Consider the following 16172-nt stretch of genomic DNA (forward strand, 5'->3'; position numbering starts at 1 on the left):
GAGCAAAGCTTCAAAAGAAATCCAGTTATTTATTAGGAGCGTCATATCGGCACGTTCCAAGGGAAGTCAACTCTGACTCCACGTAATTTACGGCCCAGGCCTGACCCGGTTTCTCCCCCCCCCCCAGGGTGTGTCATCAGTCACGTTCGCCAGCGGAGCAATTCTGCGGGTTGTAGAGATCACTCCCCTCCGGCCGCTGTAGGTTTCCCTGGGAGACAGCCTTGAGAGAGAGATGTCTGGAATGCGCTTTTGTTTTTGGATGCCGTGCTGCTTGGCTATTTTCCCATCCCTCTTGCCTATAGCAATTCGAGAGCAGACCAGGTATGCTTTGTGAGTTGACATGATGCTATGGATAATAAGTTGACACACCTCTTCTAAAGACAGCCCCTCAAGTACTGGAAGACAGTTAATATGTCCCCTCTAATCCTTCTCTTTGATAGGTTAGACCTACCTAACTCCCTCAACTGTTCATCATAAGGTTTAGCCTTCATATTCTTTATTATTTTCCTTGCTCTTTCTCTACACACTTTACAGGCACTCAACATTTTTTTTTGCATGGTGGTGACCAGATACATCTGGTCCAGAGGGGACAGGAGGGCACCAAATTGTGACCCAAACATCTCAATTAAAGGAAGCTAAAGTGAATGTCTATGGAGATTCTCAGTCATCCAGCTCATAATGGTCCCAAAGGTGCTTTTTCAAGTGGCAATTGGACTTTCTGGTTTTTCTTTTCGTTTCTCATCCAAGAGGAGCTGAAGAAGTTTCTCGGATGAGAAGCGAAATAATTCAAAGAAAAACAAGTCCAGTTGCTTCTTGAAAAAGCACCTTTGGGAAAGCTAAAGGGAAGTGCTCCAAAGAATAGAATAGAATAGAACAGAACAGAACAGAACAGAACTGTTGTGACCCAGGCCCAAGTAGGTTACAATAGACGCACTCGGTTCAAAAAACAAACAGACTTTATCAGAACAGCTGAGAATTAACTCATTCTCAGCGTAGTCCAAACTAAATCAAAACAAATTCTTCATAACACAAGTCTTCAGTCTTATCAACAATTTAGGCAAACTGCCAAAGGCTTTTCTTGGCAAAAGTTCAAAAACAGAAGACGCCGACAAGAAATAAATGCAGCAAGACAAGGAGCAATTCTATCAACATTGTTTTCCGACAAAGAGCTCAAACTCCATTGCTGGTCTTTTAAGCCTTTTTGGGAGGGGCCAATCATCTCTTGGCCCTACTGCCGAGTCGCCCTCTTAGCTTTAGCTGCTCTTGCTTTCTGGCAGCTCTTCTCATGTGTGCATTAGGAATAGGCTCCTGCTGTTCCTCTGCCTCACTACTGTCAGCCTCTGGTGGCTCCGAAGTCCGCACATCACTCTCCGATGGCCCTGGCCGTGTCTCTGCCTCCAATGCAGAGCCCTCATCTGGGCCTTCCCCAGCCTCCAGGACTGTCCCATGTTCTTCCTCAGCCTCCTCACTGTCTGACTCTGCCGCCAGCTCCACAGGCTGCTGCCGGACCATGACAAGAACAGAATAGAATAATAACTTTACTGTCACTTTGAATGTACACTAACTGGCATACATTAAAATGAAATTTCATTGCATACAACTCTCAAAGGGTCACCACCTCCAATATACACTCCATGAACTTGACAAAATAAATTAAAAAAATGAATGAAAGTTGCAATCCAGAGAATCAAGGATTAGTCAGGATCATCTGGCTTCAAAAAGAAGCTTGTGGGACCTGTCTTCTTCTCCGAGGCAAACTCAGAGTTGTGTTCCAGGATTTGTGTTCAGATATCTTAGTTTTCACAAATTCCAATTCCTTCAGGAATTCATACTGGGGCAGTGTCTCCTAATTATCTCAGGGACTTTACTTCTGACTTACATATTCAAAATTTATCATTTCAGAGCCAACTGAAGTCTTGTAGGGTTTATGCTATCTCAAGCTATTGGAGCCCAGATCCCACCCATCAGATCTGTGCCCCAGCCCCTCCCCCCATAGAATTCTATGAGAGCTTAATATTGGAGACACTGTTTGGATATTCATCAATGCTAAATGCCTCATTCCGTCCTATTGTAATGGGGCATTTGGCAACGCAAGCTACAAGAAGGTTACCCTTTCCCTTGTTTTTAATGAAATTGATTATTAAATCATAAGATTGATGCTTTTCTTTTAATCTCCTTAAAAGGAGGAACAGGCTGCTGTCCTCTGACCACAGCTCTCAAAGCTGCTAGGGCGAGGAGATGATGCTGTGGAGTTTGTTTTCATTTTATCATTGTCATTGCTATGATCACCATCGCTATTTTGTTCCTCACCTTTATTAAGCTCAGGTTGCAGGTGAGTAAATTGCACACGCTACGAAAACTCCGTCTATCTTGGAGGAAGAACCCGCTCACGACAGTCCCTTCCTCTAGGAATATGGTTGGTGGCAGCAGAAATACTACAAAGCCCATCGTCACACCATGGAGGCAGGGAGAGGGGGATAGGTGCAGCCAGAAGGGTTGAGACCCTTCCCATCATACACTACCATGTGCTTCTCCTCTGGCTGACCTCTACAGAACTATATTTGAAGCCCTTGTTGGGTCCACAATAACATCTTCCTTACACGTCTGTGGAGTCTTCCCTGAGTCTTCACATCGCCCGGTTTCAGGACCCTGGACAGCACCCTGGAGCCAGGGGAGCTGGTTGAATTTTTAAAGGCAGATTTCAGGTTAAATGTCAGGGTTCCAAGCAGTGGTGAAATGTAAAATTTATTACTACCGGTTCTGTGGGCGTGGCTTGGTGGGGGGATAATGTGACTGGGTGGGCGTGGCCAACTTTTTTTTTTTTTACTTTTAGAAGCGTTTTTTCTACAACCTCTTTGGCTGAAGAGGTTGTAGAAAAAATGCTTTTAAAAGCCTCTGAGGATCCCAGCTGAGTTGCCTGATTGTCAGAGGCTTTTCTTTTCTTTTAAAAGCATTTTTTTTGCCTTTAAAGGGAAAAAAAAAGCCTCTGACGATCAGGCAACTCAGCTAGGATTGTCAGAGGCTCTTAAAAGCATTTTTTCTATAACCTCTTTGGCCGAAAAGGTTGTAGAAAAAATGCTTTTAAAGGGCTCTGATGATCCCAGCTGAGCTGTGCGATTATCAGAGGCTTTTTTTTTTTTTTACTTTTAAAGCATTTTTTCGGCCAAAGGAAAAATGCTTTTAAAAGTGAAAAAAAAAACACAAAAAACTCTGATGATCGCGTGGCTCAGCTGGGCATGGAGGTGGGGCAGGGATTTTTGCTACCAGTTCTCCGAACCATCTGCCACCATCGCTACTGGATCGGGCAATCTGGTCCGAACCAGGAGCATTTCACCCCCGGTTCCAAGTAACACCCCCAACGAAAGAAGACTCCGAGGCTTAAAGTTTCTCAAAGTTACTTTTTATGAGAGACGTCATATTGGCACATCTGGGAAAACCCGAATCTGAAAACTTCCAGGTTTTCCCCACCCAAAGAAAAGTTCAAGTCCCTGCCCAACACCCACGTGTCCATCACATGGTCCAATCAATGCACCGTCCCAACTGGAGATGCCTCCCAGTTCCAGCCTTCCAGGTGCAGGGCAAGATGTCCTTGACTCTCTGAGAAAGGAATGTTATTATGACTATCTATCACCCATGCTCCGTACAATCCCCCCTCCAAATTTCCCATATGTGGCAGGCCTGAAGGCCCAATGCAAAAGATGGCTTCCAGGCCTGACATTCTCAATCATCCAGGTCATGGTTGTCCCAAAGGTACTTTTTTTCAAGAGGCAACTGGACTTTCTGGATTTTCTTTGAAGACATTTCACTTCTCATCCAAGCTTCTTCAAAGAAAAACCAGAAAGTCCAGTTGCCTCTTGAAAAAAGCACCTTTAGGATCTGGTGGATTATACAAAATGTTTTGAAAAAGAAGATAAAGTTCCTACCGCAATTTTTCTTATTGGGAATTATTACGGACTGTACAGTAATTGAGACCAAGCTGATTTTAAACTTAATAACAGCGGCAAGGCTATTGATAGGACAATACTGGAAGAAAAAAGAGTTACCTACAATAGAAGAATGGATATTGAAAGTTGCTAATTTGGCTGAGATGGCTAAAATCTCAGCCTTTTTGAAAGACAATACGCAAGAAAAATATCTAACTGAATGGAAAAAAATGGATTGAATATACGCAAAATAGGTACCGGATTAAGAGATATCAGATTGCCTTTGAATGATTAGGATGTATTTATCTCTGATTTGTATGGGGGAAGTTAGGATTTGAGAAGAAGGGGAGGATTATAATTTGTGTTAGGGAAAATTTAGCGTATGATTGTTTTTTTCTTTTGAACTATACCTTGTGTTTGTTCTGGGAAGTCGGGGGGGGGGAGGGAGGAGGGTGGTTTTGGAGGGGGGGGAGGGGATGGAGTGGGGGGGAGGCGGGAAAAAGGGGGTGAAAATTTTTGTAAAAACTTTTTCAATAAAAAAAGAAAAAAAGAAAAAAGCACCTTTAGGTCTTCCTTACATGTTTATGTTGTTGGAGATACCAAGAGATAAGCGGCACATTATATTTAATGTGTCCACATTATATTTCAGACTACTTAGAATAACGTTTTCCAACCATGGCCATTTCTATGTGCAGGGACTTCAAATCCCAGAATTCCTCAGCTGACATGGCATTGATGAGAATTCTGGGAGTTGAAGTTCCTGTGCCTGGAAGTTGCCATGGTTGGGAAACGCTATCTTAGAAGCAGAGATTATGCAGTAATCTGTCTGGGATGCTTTAAACTGCATTCCTGAAAAGGATGGAAATAATAGCCTTAGTGGCTCTATAATGAAATGAAATGAAATGAACTCCCAATCAACCTGGAGCACTGATGATGTTACCTAGTCTGGTAATGAAATGTCAGCAAGCTGCCAACCAAGTTCAGAGAGCACCAAGGACTCCCCGACCTGTATTTTGTATGAAGATATCCTTGGTGACGTTAAAAATAAGATATTCTGCAGCTTGGATGAAACTACTGGAACTACTGATATCTGGATCCAGGTTTTCAGATTGACCTAAAGAGCTGTTCTTTCTTTTGTATCTGTCCGTCCATCTGCCTTTTCAGCCTGAATCGTGTTCAAGAAATGACTTTGTCTTTTGATGTAATGTTTAGGAGGTTTGACAGGTGGGCGAAGGAGAAGAGAGAAGTGCTGTTAGAATGTGTTAGTATGAGACACCAGGTCAGGCAAGAGGTGAGCTCTGTAGACACCTGTCCAGCAACCTGAGCAGAGACCAGACCGATGCGGAGGGCACCGTGCTTAGAACAGGCTACACAGTGGTGGGATTCAAATAATTTAACAACTGGTTCTCTGCCTTAATGACCAGCTGGGTGGGCGTGGCCACGGTGGGCATTGCCAGTGGGTGGGACAGGTAGCACTCAGCCTCCTGCAACCCCCTGGGAGCAAAAATGTTTTGGGCCCAGGAGACCTTCCTGAAGCCTCCTGGGAGCGAAAATGGGCCATTGGGGTGGGTCTGCACCTCATTTTGGGCCTAGGAGGCCTCCCTGAAGCCTACTGGGAGCAAAAACAGGCCACGGGGGGACACCACTCACCCCCTGTGCCCCATTTTGGGCCTAGTAGGCCTCCCTGCACTTACCTGGGAGCCAAATTGAGTGTGTGGGGACCTTTGAGAAGGAGCCAAGTCTCAGAGTTCTGATCTGCTTGGGTTCATTAATCGGAGTCTTGATACCTGGACCAGAAGTATCATCCGGGTCAGTCCATTGTAACTTTGAATGGTTGCTAAGCAATCGGCCGTAAGTCGAGAGCACCTGTATGCTGGACCACAACGATAAAAGCTCTTGGGTTCAGCTCAACTCTAGCTGACTCCAAAACTCAGCTACTGTTGTACCTTGTCCTCCTTAGCCAGGCCCCTCCCGTCTCCTCCCGGGCCTGTTATCAGACTCCGAGTCTGATAATGAAGATGAATGGCCTGTCATGCCTCCAGCCCCTGGCCCTGGCCCCATGCCCGGAGAGGAGTCAAGGAGTGAAAACAGAAACCCAATACAGCTCACTCATACTGTGTGTGTTCCTTCGACGCATCTGTCAGAGCAGGAAGTCAGCCAAGTGGTGCAATTACCTGGACCTGCTCCCTCTGACCCCTCCCTTTCCCAGATGCTGACAGTAGAGACAGCTGAAGACAATTCAGAGTGGGAGGATCCTCGCTTCCGGAGATCTGAGAGGCGACGCCAGCAGAAGGAAGGGTGGGGCAGGCCTGGATAAATGCTGAGTCATGGAGCCACACCCCACAGCCTATATAAAGGACCTGCTTTTGGCATTCCAACCTTGAGTCAAGCAAAGTCTCATCTAGTTTGCTGAAGTCACAACTTGGACTCCTGCCTGCCCTGAGAACCCTGGAAGGAATTTGGCAAAGCTGCAGAGGCTTCGTTGCCACGCTTGATACGGACTTCCTCGACCCAGTCGTCGGAGGGGGAGGGGGACACGACATCTACTATGTAGTTTCCTTGGCCATAACATGGAATGTCATTAATTCTTTTCTTCTTTTTTGAGATGTTGACTTCATAGTCCGGCCTACCACTCAGAGATTTCCCAGTATCCTGTCATTCGAGTATAACAAAGCCTGAGTATTTGCTTTTCTTCTTCTTCTTCAAAATCATCAGCCTCAGTTAGATGTTGCGCCATTAACCTGTCAGCTCCATTCAGATCTTGCCTGCCACGTGATGTGAATCCACTCTCACTTTCCTTCATGACGTTCAGACTCATGTGAATTCCTTTCATAGTTGCTGGGTTGCATCAGGGCAGACTTAGATGAGACAAGACAAGACATGAGATACCGAATATATAATCCTGACCTCATTAGCTTCTGCTGTCATTCAACCCTTCCTATATTTATATGGGGAGAAAAAGGCACCAGGAGCTGGGTCCAGTTTGCCCCTTGCGGAAATCTGCCTTGAAGTGTATTCTTAATAATGTCCTTAATCACATCAGTTCTACTTATGTCATCCTCAGAGTTGGCTTGGCCGCACAGGACAACATGTAGATGGAGGCATTTGATAGACAAATATGCATGATGATGTCAAGGCAGATGATCTCATGCCACTTTCAATTTTTCTTGTTCTGCAAATCCTCTGAATACAACAAAATACCTTATGCCACCAGACTTCAAATCCTGGGTTTAGAAAACTTAGAACTCCGCCACCTTCAACATGACCTGAGTTTAACTCATAGAATCATCTATTACAATGTCCTTCCTGTTGAAGACTACTTCAGCTTCAATTGCAACAATACACAAGTACACAATAGATTTAAACTTAATGTTAACTGCCCCAAACTTGATTGCAGAAAATATGACTTCAGTAACAGAGTTGTTAATGCCTGGAATACACTACCAGACTCTGTGGTCTCTTCTCAAAATCCCAAAAACTTCAACCAAAAACTGTCTACTATTGACCTCACCCCATTCCTAAGAGGACTGTAAGGGGCATGCATAAGAGCACAAAAGTGCCTACCATTCCTGTCCTATTGTTCCCTTTCATTATATCAAATTAATATAGTTGTTGCATACTTTTCCTTATATATATATGTTTATATGATGTGTTGTTGTTTTATGTCAATGTTTGCGTATACTGTTGTGACAAAATAAAATAAAAAAATAAAAAATAAAATGGAATTCCATGAATTCCTAAGGGGAAGCACTGTCAATTCCTCTCCATGGAGCCAAATGCATGGATGACTTATTTATTTATTTATTTATTTATCACAACAGTATATATAAGCATAAGCATGAAATAACTATATGATATATAAGAATATATATAAGCATTAGCATGAAATAACCATACGAATTGGATATAATGAAAGGAAACAATAGGACAGGAACGGTAAACACGCTGGTGCTCTTATGCACGCCCCTTACAGACCTCTTAGGAATGGGGTGAGGTCAATAGTAGACAGTTTTTGGTTAAAACTTTGGGGATTTTGGGGAGAGACTACAGAGTCAGGTAGTGTATTCCAAGCATTAACAACTCTGTTACTGAAATCATATTTTCTGCAATCAAGACTGGAACGGTTCACATTAAGTTTAAATCTATTGTGTGCTCTTGTATTGTTGCAATTGAAGCTGAAGTAGTCTTCAACAGGAAGGACATTGTAATATATGATTCTATGTGTTAAACTTAGGTCATGCCGAAGGCGGCGGAGTTCTAAATTTTCTCAACCCAGGATTTCAAGTCTGGTGGCATAAGGTATTTTGTTGTGATCAGAGGAGTGGAGAACTCTTCTTGTAAAATATTTCTGGATACGCTCAATTGTATTAATGTCTGAAATGAGGTATGGGTTCCAGACAGGCGAGCTGTATTCAAGAATTGGTCTAGCAAATGTTTTATATTTGTTGTTGTTGTTTTTAAAAACTTCTTGTTGTTTTAAAAAATGAGTTTATTTTATCTACATCTCAGATTGATCAAACAAATGACCAATGCATTATTTCAGAGTAGAAGAACATCAAACCTGAAGCAACTCGTAATGTAAAGGAGGAACCAGCTGGTTTCCGTAACTACAGTATCCAGTAGTATAACTACTGTAGTAGCATAGCTACGTAACTGTAACATCCAGTTTTGGTCACCGCGTTATGAAAAAGATGTTGAGACTTTGGAAAGAGTGCAGAGAAGAGCAACTAAGACGATGAAGGGCCTGGAGACTAAAAGATATGAAGATCAGTCGCAGGAAGTGGGTATGGCTAGTCTAGAGAAAAGAAGGACTAGAGGTGACAAGATAGCAGTGTTCCAATATCTGAGGCATTCCCACAAGGAAGAGAAGGTCAACCAATTTTCCAAAGCACCAGAAGGCAAGACAAGAAACAATGGATGGAAACTAATCAAGGAGAGAATCAACCTAGAACTAAGGAGAAACTTCCTAACAGTGAGCACAATTAACCAGTGGAACAGCTTGCTTCCAGAAGTTGTGGCTGCTCCATAACTGGAGGCTTTTAAGAAGAGATTGGACCATCATTTGTCTGAAATGCTTTAGGGTCTCTTGCTTAAGCAGGGAGTTGGACTAGAAGACCTCCAAGGTCCCCTCCAACTGTTTTATTCTGTATTCCACAGCTAAACAAATAATTCCCTTAACACTGTCAAACTATTTACTAAATCTGCACTACTATTAATCTTCTCATCGTTCCCATCACCAATCTCCTTCCACTTATGACTGTAACTTTGTTGCTTGTATCCTTACGATTTATATTGATATTGTTTCCTGATTGCTTATTTGTACCCTATGACTATCATTAAGTATCGTACCTTATGATTCTTGATGAACGTATCTTTTTTTTTAAGAATAGAGTGGAATAGAAATTTTTATTGGCCAAGTATGATTGGACACACAGGGAATTTGTCTTAGTGTGTACGCTCTCAGTGTACATAAAAGAAAAGATACGTTCATCAAGAATCATAAGATACGATACTTAATGATAGTCATAGGGTACAAATAAGCAATCAGGAAACAATCAATATTAATATAAATCGTAAGGATACAAGCAACAAAGTTACAGTCATACAGTCATAAGTGGAAGGAGATAGGAGATGGGAACGATGAGAAGATTAATAGTAGTGCAGACTTAGTAAATAGTTTGACAGTGTTGAGGGAATTATTTGTTTAGCAGAGTGATGGCGTTTGGGAAAAAACTGTTCTTGTGTGTAGTTGTTCTAGTTGTACACTGAGAGCATATGCACCAAGACAAATTCCTTGTCCAATCACACTTGGCCAATAAAAAAATTCTATTCTATTCTATTCTATTCTATTCTATTCTATTCTATTCTATTCTATTCTATTCTATTCTATTCTATTCTATTCTTTAAAGGGACATTCGGAGTTTGTAACTGGTGGTGCCTTATTGTCCTAACGATAAAAAAGTTCTTGCGTTCACTTTGATTCTTAATGAGACCCTGAAGACAATGGCACAGTATTTTTTGGTGGTAATAAAGAAATTATTTGTTATATCCCCTTCTGGAGGTGGTTTTGTCTCTTCCCACTGTTGACTGCAGTCCTAATATTTTTCCAAACTACTAAACAGATCTGAACTTACTTAACTTCTCAGCAGGGAGAAAGTCAGCCAGCTGTTGGCATCTTCTACCGTCTCTTCTTTGGTAGTAAGTTTCAGAATTAATTTTTGTTTCGGAGTCATGCAACGTGAAAAACTGGAACTTGGTGATCATCCAATCTCTTTTGCCATTCAGTGAAAAATGAAAACAACGCTTGATTTATTCGCCGTAAATTGTCCACCGCTTGAAGCACACCTTCGCAGAAAAGCAGCCGGTAAAACGGGTGTCAAACACAGTGCCTGCGGGCCGGATCTGTTGTTAAGGGAAATCTGGGTGCACAACCAAGGTTGTGGACTGTTGAGCAGAGTACCCTATGTATGAAAACGACTGAGATTGGTTGTATACAATAACAGTCACTTGCAGACAAACTGGGGTTTGATATTCTTTTACTCTTAGGGAAAAGGCAAAGTCATAGTCCAAAAACAATTCCAGGTCATACACATATAAAACCAGTCAATCAGTCTTCTTACCAACGTAGACTTGCACAACAAACAAGGTCTTCTTTCAGTTCGGCAAAACACAGTTCAATTCACAACAGTCAGTATCACGAGGAATCAGTAACTAGCCATGATCAAGCAACGATCATAAAGCTCAAATATACAGTTGCAGCATGTCATCAGGTTACAATGCTGTAGCGTCCCTGTAGATTCCCCACAAGCCATAATTTAGTAGTCCTTTTATACATTGGCTACAGAGCTCAACCAGTCAGGATGCTTGCAATGATGCAGCACAGCCTTAAAGCAATATCATGCCTTTATATAAACATACATAGTTAGTTTATATATTGCCTGGCCAACTAGTTAGGCAAATAACAATTTCCTGACATCTGTAATTTAATTGTAAATTACAATTAAAATTGCAGTAAATATAGGTCGTCTGATGAATCTCCATGCAGGTTTTCAATGGTTTTCCCGTGTGTCGCATTAACCATGATAATTTAATAGCTATTTTTGGAGGGCCCTTGAGATTGTAAGTTAGGCTTTGGGGCAGGTAAAATTTGTTACTACTGGTTCTGTGGGCATGGCTTGGTGGGGGGGGGTGTAATGTGACTGGGAGGGCATGGCCAACTTTTTTTTTTTTACTTTTAAAAGCAATTTTTTTTGCCTTTAAAAGAAAAAAAAGCCTCTGATCAGGCAACTCAGCTGGGATCGTCAGAAGAGCCTTTTAAAAGCATTTTTTCTACAACCTCTTCAGCCAAAGAGGTTGTAGAAAGAATGCTTTTAAAAGCCTCTGGCGATTCCAGCTGAGCTGCACGATCATCAGAGGCTTTTTTTTACTTTTAAAAGCATTTTTTCGGCCAAAGAAAAAATGCTTTTAAAAATTTAAAAAAAAAAAAAACCACCTCTGATGATCGCACAGCTTATCACTGGGCATTGGGGTGGGGCAGGGATTTTTGCTACTGGTTCTCTGAACCACCCGTTGCCATCGCTAGATCAGGTGATCCGGTCTGAACCGGGAGCATTTCACCCGGCTTTGAGTATTTCCTGTCGCTTTGAATTGTCCAAAGAGGGAATTTCAAATTTCAACTGCTCTCATCTTTTGCAGCAGAAAAAGGAGAAGATGTAATTTTTGAGAAGAATGTGTAGCTGTTTTCATCTCTTTTCTAAATCCTGGGGGACCATTGCACTTGGAATTGTGATAACGTGATCATATTACGTTATCATAGGACTAGCTTGAATGTAGTTTTAAATTGGGATTTTTTAAAAAAGGGGTTTAAATGAGGTTTTAAATTTGTATTTAAAAGTTAGAGCATCAATTGAATTTAACTATCTATTCTTTTAGCTGTTTTTTATGTATTATATGTTTTCTGTTTGTTTTTTTTTTACTGTGAACCGCCCTGAGTCCTTCGGGAGATGGGCGGTATACAAATATAATAATAATAATAATAATAATAATAATAATAATAATAATAATAATAATAATAATAATAATAATAATAATAATAATAATAATAATAATATTCCTTGGTAGGGCTGCATTTCAACTGTTGTTTTTGTTTTGGTTAAAAAGAGTGTTATTACAGATAGTCCTTGACTTACAACAGTTCACTTAGTGACTGATGTCATTTTTCACGCTTACAACTTTTGCAGCATCCCCCCGGGGTCACATGATCCAAATGCAAATGTTTGGCCACTGACTCGTATTTATGACGGTTGCAGTGTCCTGGGGTCATGTGATCCCCTTTGGTGACCTTCTGACAAGCCAAATCAATGAGGAAACCAGACCCACTTAACAACCGTGGGGCCAGGGGCCGTGGTAGCTCAGGCTGTAAGAAGCCTGTTATTAAAACACAGCAGCCTGCAATTACTGCAGGTTCAAGTCCGGTCCAAGGTTGACTCAGCCTTCCATCCTTTATAAGGTAGGTAAAATGAGGACCCAGATTGTTGGGGGGGCAATAAGTTGACTTTGTAAAAATACAAATAGAATGAGACTATTGCGTTATACACTGTAAGCCGCCCTGAGTCTTTGGAGAAGGGCGGGATATAAATGTAAATAAATAATATAAAAAAAACCATGTTACAAATTTGACAACAGCAGTCGTTCTCTTAACAAATGTGGCCATAAAAGCCATAAAATGGGACAAAAACTGCAACACATTTCTCCCTTAGTAACGTAATTTTGGGTCCAATTGTAGTCGTAAATTGAGGGCTACCGATATAATGGTTCACTGCAGAGTCAGCCAGATGTTTGCTGTGGATTTGGCATTTTTATCCATTATCCACTTCCCAAAGAGCTGGGATAGGCAGATGTTGACGTTCGATGGGGTCAGAGGTATTCTTGCAGGATGTAAAGTAAAACTGCCTTTTGCAATTGACCGTTGTGAAGTTTGTCAATGCCAATGGTGTTCAAGTGGTTCCCCAGATATTTTGGGACTGCATACAAGGCAGCTATAACAATTAGTACTTTAGTAGCAAATAGAATAGAATAGAATTCTTTATTGGCCAAGTGTGATTGGACACACAAGGAATTTGTCTTGGTGCATATGCTCTCGGTGTCCATAAAAGATACGTTCATCAAGAATCATAAGGTACAACACTTAATGATAGTCATAGGGTACAAATAAGCAATCAGGAAATAATATCAATATAAATCTTAAGGATACAAGCAACAAGATTACAGTCATACAATCAAAAATGGAAGGAGATGGGTGATAGGAACGATGAGAAGATTAATAGTAATGCAGACTTAGTAACTAGTTTGACGGTGTTCAGGGAATTATTTGTTTAGCAGAGTGATGGCATTCGGGGAAAAAACTATTCTTGTGTCTAGTTGTTCTGGTGTGCAGTGCTCTGTGCATCATTTTGAGGGTAGGAGTTGAAACAGTTTATGTCCAGGATGTGAGGGGTCTGTAGATATTTTCACAGCCTTCTTTTTGACTCGTGCAGTATACAGGTCCTCAGTGGAAGGCAGGTGGGTTGCCATTGTTTTTTCTGCAGTTCTAATGATCCTCTGAAGTCTGTGTCTGTCTTGTTGGGTTGCAGAACCAAACCAGACAGTTATAGAGGTGCAGATGACAGACTCAATAATTCCTCTGTAGAACTGGATCAGCAGCTCCTTGGGCAGTTTGAGCTTTCTGAGTTTACGCAGGCAGAACATTCTTTGTTATGCTGTTTTGATGACGTTTTTGATGTTAGCTGTCCATTTTAGGTCATGAGATATGGCAGAACCGAGAAATTATCAATGGCAACTTATCAATGGCAACCAGAATTTGCATCACTAAGTGATGCGATCATAAATTGAGGGTAATTTACCAAGAGGTAAGGGGTCCTTGATGTTTTCTGAGTTTCATTGTCCCCAAGGTGCTTTTTTCCAAATGGCAACGGGACTTCCTTGGGTTTGTCTTTGAAAAATGTTTTGCTTCTCCTCCAAGAAGCTTCTTCAGTTCTTCTTGGATGAGAAGCGAAACAGTTTTTAGAGAAAATATCAAGAAAGTCCAGTTGCCTTTTGAAAAAAAGCACATGTGGGACAACCATGATCTGGACGTCTTCAAGAGCCAACTGGACTTTCTGGTTTTCCTTTGAAGACGTTTCACTTCCCATCCAAGAAGCTTCTTCTGTTCCTCTTGGATGAAAAGCGAACCAGTTTTTAAAGAAAATATCAGGAAAGTCCAGTTGCCTTTTGAAGAAAAGCACCTTTTTTGGACAATCATGTTCTGGACGATTTGACATTTTGCTTCCAATTCCAAGAAGCTTCTTTAGCTCTTCAGAACCGAAGAAGCTTCTTGGATGAGAAGCAAAATGTTTTCAAAGGGAGAAAGCCAAGAAAGTCCTGTTGCCTTATGGAGAAAAACAACAACACACTTTTGGAACGAGGGAGTAAACCAACTCCCTCCTTCATTTCTCCAGGCTGTGCCTTTCTTTCCCACCGCACAAAGAGCCCCCAATGTTGTGTACTTTCCTCATATCTCAAGGGCTCAAGTCAAGTGATCCTTCTGGCCACCCCTTGGTTGCAATCATCCCTGTCCCTTTCTTCCCTCACTTACCCACGTTGTCATTTTGCTCCTCCAGGTTACGGCCACGCTGCCCCTGGGACGAATGCAGGGAAGGCCTTCTGCATGTGCTACGCTGCCCTGGGCATTCCACTCACCCTTGTCATGTTCCAGAGCCTCGGCGAACGCATGAACACCTTCGTCAAGTACCTCTTGCAACGGATGAAAAAGTGTTGCCGGATGAGAAGCACCGACGTCTCCATGGAGAACATGGTGGCCGTCGGCTTCTTCTCCTGCATCGGCACCCTCTGCATCGGAGCAGCTGCCTTCTCTCATTGCGAAGAGTGGACCTTCTTCCAGGCCTTCTATTACTGTTTCATCACATTGACTACAATCGGGTTCGGAGACTACGTGGCCCTTCAGACGAAAGGAGCCCTTCAGAAGAAGCCTCTCTACGTGGCCTTTAGCTTTATGTACATCCTGGTGGGATTAACTGTCATCGGAGCTTTTCTCAATCTGGTTGTTCTCAGGTTGTTCATGAACATCGAGGAAGAGAGACGGGAGGCCGAGGAGAGGGCCTCCCTGGCGGGAAACCGGAGCAGCATGGTGGTCCACATTCAAGAAGACTCTCAACATGGCCGCCCGCGGTACAAGGCCGAGGTGACGGATCTTCAGTCTGATTGTTCCTGCATGTGTTACAGGTCCCACGAATACACCAGCCGGGTGGTTTCCCACCAAAATTCCTTCAGCTCCAAGTTGAACCTCCAATACTTTCACTCCATCTCCTACAAGATTGAGGAGATCTCACCAAGCACATTAAAAAACAGCCTCTTTCCTTCTCCCATCAGTTCGATCTCCCCTGGATTGCACAGCTTTACGGACCATCACAGGTTGATGAGACGACGCAAATCTATCTGAAGGCATTTTCTTTGCAGGTTTTTTTTTGGAGGGGTGGGGTGGGCGGACGGGCGACGTTTGTTTCCTAAGATTATTATTTTTTAAAACGAAAACAATTTCTTGAGAGAACCAGAGTGAGGCTAACATAAATCCAGGAGAAAGAGAGACAGAGAGAACAACAACTACACATTCAAGGGAAGGACACCACTCCCCTGAAACTCAGCTCTGGCGCACGAAGCATGGACGGACTTTATTTTCCAGCAAAAATAATGCCTTACAATTAACCTTCCCGCTGCGATCCGACATTTTGAGGCGATGGGAAGTGGGTATTTCAATTCCAAAGTTACGCACCTGTGAGCTTTCTCGTGCCCTTTGGCATTCTTGACCTAAAAACAAAACAAAACACAAAAATCAAAACCTCTTTTTTCTCCTTCACAAGCAGGTTGTGATGTGTGTGAACCGGGGGTGTGTGTATGTGAGTGTTGAGTGTGTGGGGGACGGGTGCACATGCACAATTCCACTACTAGTGCCATGCGACTAACAAAAGGTATCTATCGAAGCATCAGGTATATCGATTTGATTTTCTATCTATTCTTCCTCTGGAGAAATTGTTTTTTCTTCTTCTTCTAGCCTGCTTTCTTTAATCCAAAAAGGGGGGAAAATGAAAGGAAGAAAAATGGAGGAGGTAGCAAAGAGCTGCAGTTTTTTTCAATTTCTTTTCTTTCTTTCTTTTTTGCTGAGGCAAGCATGCACCATAAATGGTCAATATACCG

The 16172-nt window shown here is 42.2% G+C and overlaps 1 protein-coding gene across 1 annotated transcript in view; it reads left to right on the forward strand.

Moving 5' to 3' along the window:
• Window positions 1–15420, forward strand: part of KCNK9 (potassium two pore domain channel subfamily K member 9) — a 164242-nt gene extending 148822 nt beyond the window's left edge. Inside the window, exon 2 of the mRNA XM_058178469.1 lies at window positions 14582–15420. Coding sequence (XP_058034452.1) covers window positions 14582–15420 — 839 coding nt within the window. The remainder of the gene's footprint in view (window positions 1–14581) is intronic.
• Window positions 15421–16172: the final 752 nt, after the last annotated feature.

Source organism: Ahaetulla prasina, chromosome 3, assembly GCF_028640845.1.
Source record: "Ahaetulla prasina isolate Xishuangbanna chromosome 3, ASM2864084v1, whole genome shotgun sequence".
Classification (NCBI taxonomy): domain Eukaryota; kingdom Metazoa; phylum Chordata; class Lepidosauria; order Squamata; family Colubridae; genus Ahaetulla; species Ahaetulla prasina.